The sequence below is a fragment of the Parathielavia appendiculata genome, assembly GCF_033297405.1.
Source record: "Parathielavia appendiculata strain CBS 731.68 unplaced genomic scaffold N657scaffold_29, whole genome shotgun sequence".
In the NCBI taxonomy this organism is placed as follows: Eukaryota; Fungi; Ascomycota; class Sordariomycetes; order Sordariales; family Chaetomiaceae; genus Parathielavia; species Parathielavia appendiculata.
The window spans coordinates 51,777-55,419 of NW_026944248.1; the positions used below are offsets into that span (position 1 = coordinate 51,777).

At 51.2% G+C, this 3,643-nt stretch overlaps 1 protein-coding gene across 1 annotated transcript; it reads left to right on the forward strand.

Moving 5' to 3' along the window:
• Positions 1-2,404: 2,404 nt before the first annotated feature.
• Positions 2,405-3,365, forward strand: N657DRAFT_637426 (NAD(P)-binding protein; the record flags this gene model as incomplete). Its single annotated transcript, XM_062791507.1, has 2 exons — positions 2,405-2,959; positions 2,991-3,365. 2 exons carry the CDS (start codon positions 2,405-2,407, stop codon positions 3,363-3,365), a joined length of 930 nt encoding a protein of 309 aa, XP_062643020.1.
• Between the last annotated feature and the right edge of the window lie 278 nt (positions 3,366-3,643).

A 3,643-nucleotide genomic window follows, 5' to 3' on the forward strand; every position in this document is an offset into this window, starting at 1 on the left:
TTCTTCCAAGTCGGTCAATTTCCGAAGGTTGGCAGGTAATTCGCGTCGTGGTTGCTTTCCGGCGCGTCGGTGACGGAGCGAGGTTTCGGGTATCTCGTAGATTGTAGCAGCTTTTCGTACGGAAAGATTAGGGTCATTTTTAAGAGCTTCGAGCGCAAGGATCATACGACTTTCTTTTGGAAGAGATTCCATGTTGTGTTGTGGAAGAAATTTCGTGATGAAGTTAGGTGGTTGTTGGAGGAAGAAAGTGCGCCACTCGTTATGCTGCGCCACTCGTTATGCAAGTACGTTAGACGTCTACAGGAAGCTTTTCGCCACGAGGTCTCGAATTCACTCTCAATGCCTTCGAGTAAACGACTGCACTCCAGCTATTCGCCATTTAGATTCATATTGACAGGTGGCTCCTGTAACTAGGGCTATAAGGTTAAACTGCTTACTTCCTTCTAGCGCTTGGTTAAGGCGCTGTCTATTCCTAATTATTTTACCGTTAACTAGCGTTAATGTTAAGTGGTTTTACTTAGTTAATTTATACTAACGTTATAATGAGTTCAGATTTTATCTCTTCACACACCGCACCAATAATATCTTTGGTCTCCTGGCAGACATGCTTCGAAACAATCGTCCTTCTTCCTAAGGGTCAGCCACAACGCCTTCGTCCTTGGGCAAAAATCTTGGCGTTTCGCGGAACGGTATCGTAGCATTTCTTAGTAATCCCAGAAACCCAAGGCTCCAGTTTCTTGCTCCCAACGGGAGAGGTGCATATGCTTAGGTCGCTGATTATTACTGACCAGATGATTTTGTCGATCACGAACTGCCCGTCCTTAGGATCAGCTCCTGGGTTCTGGCCCGCTGCGCACATCTTTTCGAGTCTGGCTTTCAGCTGTGCCGCCAGCTTTCTTTGTTGAATCCCTCGGGGGGACAAGCTGCCTGGACAAGCCTATGGCTGATCAGAAATGAGATGATGATTTGCAAGAAAATCTGGGGTCTCATGGTTGCTTCGCATAGTGTCTGCAAGAGAATATCGAAGGGAGTCGCGTCTTGATTGCGTCCGAGTCTTATCACAGGAGAAGAGAACCTAGGAGTTAGAAGACTCCATATCGCCTCTGCATTCATGATGGTTTGAACAATGATATCACAGGCCTCCAAGCTAAACGCCACACGGCCTGAGGCAGCCAACTTATCATCAGTTTCAGCCTTGGTTAGCCTGCGAAGGTCCCGCCCGACGCCCCTACCCACGAATCTAAGATACTGTCAATACCATCACATCATGCCCAGTGACAAATGCCAAAGCTTACTGGGATAGGCAGGAGGATATGAGAGGGCATGGTCTAATCGGTGAGGATACACGGGCACAATGACGTGAAGTAGACCACGGTGTCCTAGGCGGCATTCCAGTAGCTAGAGCACAACAAGCCACCCACATAGAATGGGCTCCGCTTCGAGATGATCGGGCGGACTTGAACTTGCCCGTGATGCTTCACTTCAATGCCTATTGCGGTATTCTTGGGGAAATGCTTGTCGATCGCCAGGGAAAATACCCTTCACCTCACGGTCGAGCATGGAAGGTTAATACACCGAGTAACTGTGCCATTGCAGGGCATGCTCGAGCATGTGTGCGCCTCTCATTCCATCCCCGGCTTCACTGTTCTTAGGCTAACGTTAGATCAACATGAGTCTTCAAAAAAAGTGTTTTATGCACGCCCTGTCCAACGTCATTAGATGCCTACTTACTGTACCAGGGTTCTGTCCTACTTCAAACTAACTTAGTTGTTGGGCCCAGCTTTTGGCTAATTATCTCAAATGTCGTGCAACAGAAGAGTCAGCAAAGTACGGCTCGGGGCTTTCATTCCCTGGACGGCGTTTCAGCCGGCCCGGGACTCGAGCCTGAAATAAACTGGGCGGCCCATAACATACTGCGCCCAGTGGCTTTGCACGCCCTTCGTTTGATATACCTAAGGTACAGTAGCAAGTTAACAAGAGAAAGGTTGCGCGACTCAGCACGAAGCATGCAGGAAAATCCATTTTCCTTATCATCAGACGCCTCTTCTCTAATGGCTGACAGCCGCATGGCCATTGCGGGCTATTACATCTTCCTCGGCAGCCAATGACATAATCATTGATTAGTATGTCACCGTATATCGTGGAAAACCTCACGTTTGTAACTCAGGTTAGTTGGGTGGAAGTTAGGAAATGTACAAATACAGGATATCTCGACGTTGTTGAGACAGATTCTTTTCATGATAACGTTATCATCGTCACACCACCACCGTTTAGACAAGCCTGCGAGCAGAACTTGAAGAGATCTATTCAACCGCCCAACAGCTCTCCATCAACATCCCCTCATAGTGTCACTCAACCACTTGACAACACCACTCGTCTTCCAATAAGTACAAGACAAACCCCGATGGCCAAGGTCGTAACCGTCGTCGGCGCCACCGGTGCGCAGGGTAAGGGTGTCGTCAATGCTTTCATCAACAACCCGGCCTACAAGGTCCGCGCTATCACTCGGAAACCCTCAAGCGACGCCGGCAAGACCCTCGCCGCGCAGGGCGCTGAAGTTGTCGCAGCCGACCTCAACGACCTGGAGAGCCTCAAGACCGCCTTCGCCAATTCCCACATCATCTTCGGCGTGACCAATTTCTTCGAGCCGTTCGCTACTCACAAGTCGCCAACCAAGGCCATGGAGATTGAAGAAAAGCAGGGCATCACCATCGCCAAGGCAGCCGCGGCGACCCCAACCCTCGAGCACTACATCTGGAGCACCCTGCCCAACGGCAAGGCCATCTCGGGCGGCAAATACCTCGTCCAGCACTTCGAAGGCAAGAACCGCATCGACGCCTACATCCGCGAAAAGGAGCCCGCGCTCCTAGCCAAGACCACCTTCTTCTGGGTCACATGGTACGCGACCAACTACGTCTTCCCCATGTTCACGCCCTACTACATCCCGAACGGCAGGCAAGTACATCCAGTTTGCCAACTACGCCCCCGAGACGCCCATCACCACCATCGGCGACGTGACGGCCAACATTGGGCCCTTTGTCAAGGCTGTGGTCGAGCAGCGCGACAAGACTGCCAATGGCAACATCGTGCTGGTTGCGACGGAGACCCGCCGGGCAGGCGACATGCTGCAGGCGTGGGCCACGGCGCAGGGTAAAAAGGCGCAGTTTGTGCGGGTAAGTGGTGAGGCTTTTAGGGAGATTTGGCCGCTGTGGGCCGAGGAGATGGGCGTCATGATGGAGTTTTGGGATGAGTTTAGCGACAAGAGCTGGGCGGAGCCAAGTGGCCAGAAGGTGCTTACCAAAGAGGATTTGGGTGTCACTGGCTTCCAGACTCTGGAGGAAGCGTACAAGACCCTAAAGCTCTGAGGTTGCTGAGTGGGAAAACGCAGACTGCGCGAATACTATGGTTGTAGCTCCGAATATTATTATTATTATTCCTACACCGCTGTGCCCTAGGGCGTGCCGGACCTTCAACAACTTACTATACAGGAAACCCGCGCCCTCGTGGGCCGGGTGAAAAACCCATACCGACAATCAAGGAAACGATCAGTGTGCGATCCTGCAAATACAAAGTTAGGGTTACCCTAAGCTCCGAATATTGTTGTGTGGAGATGACGGATTTTTTTGGGGGTGGGGGGGTGAAG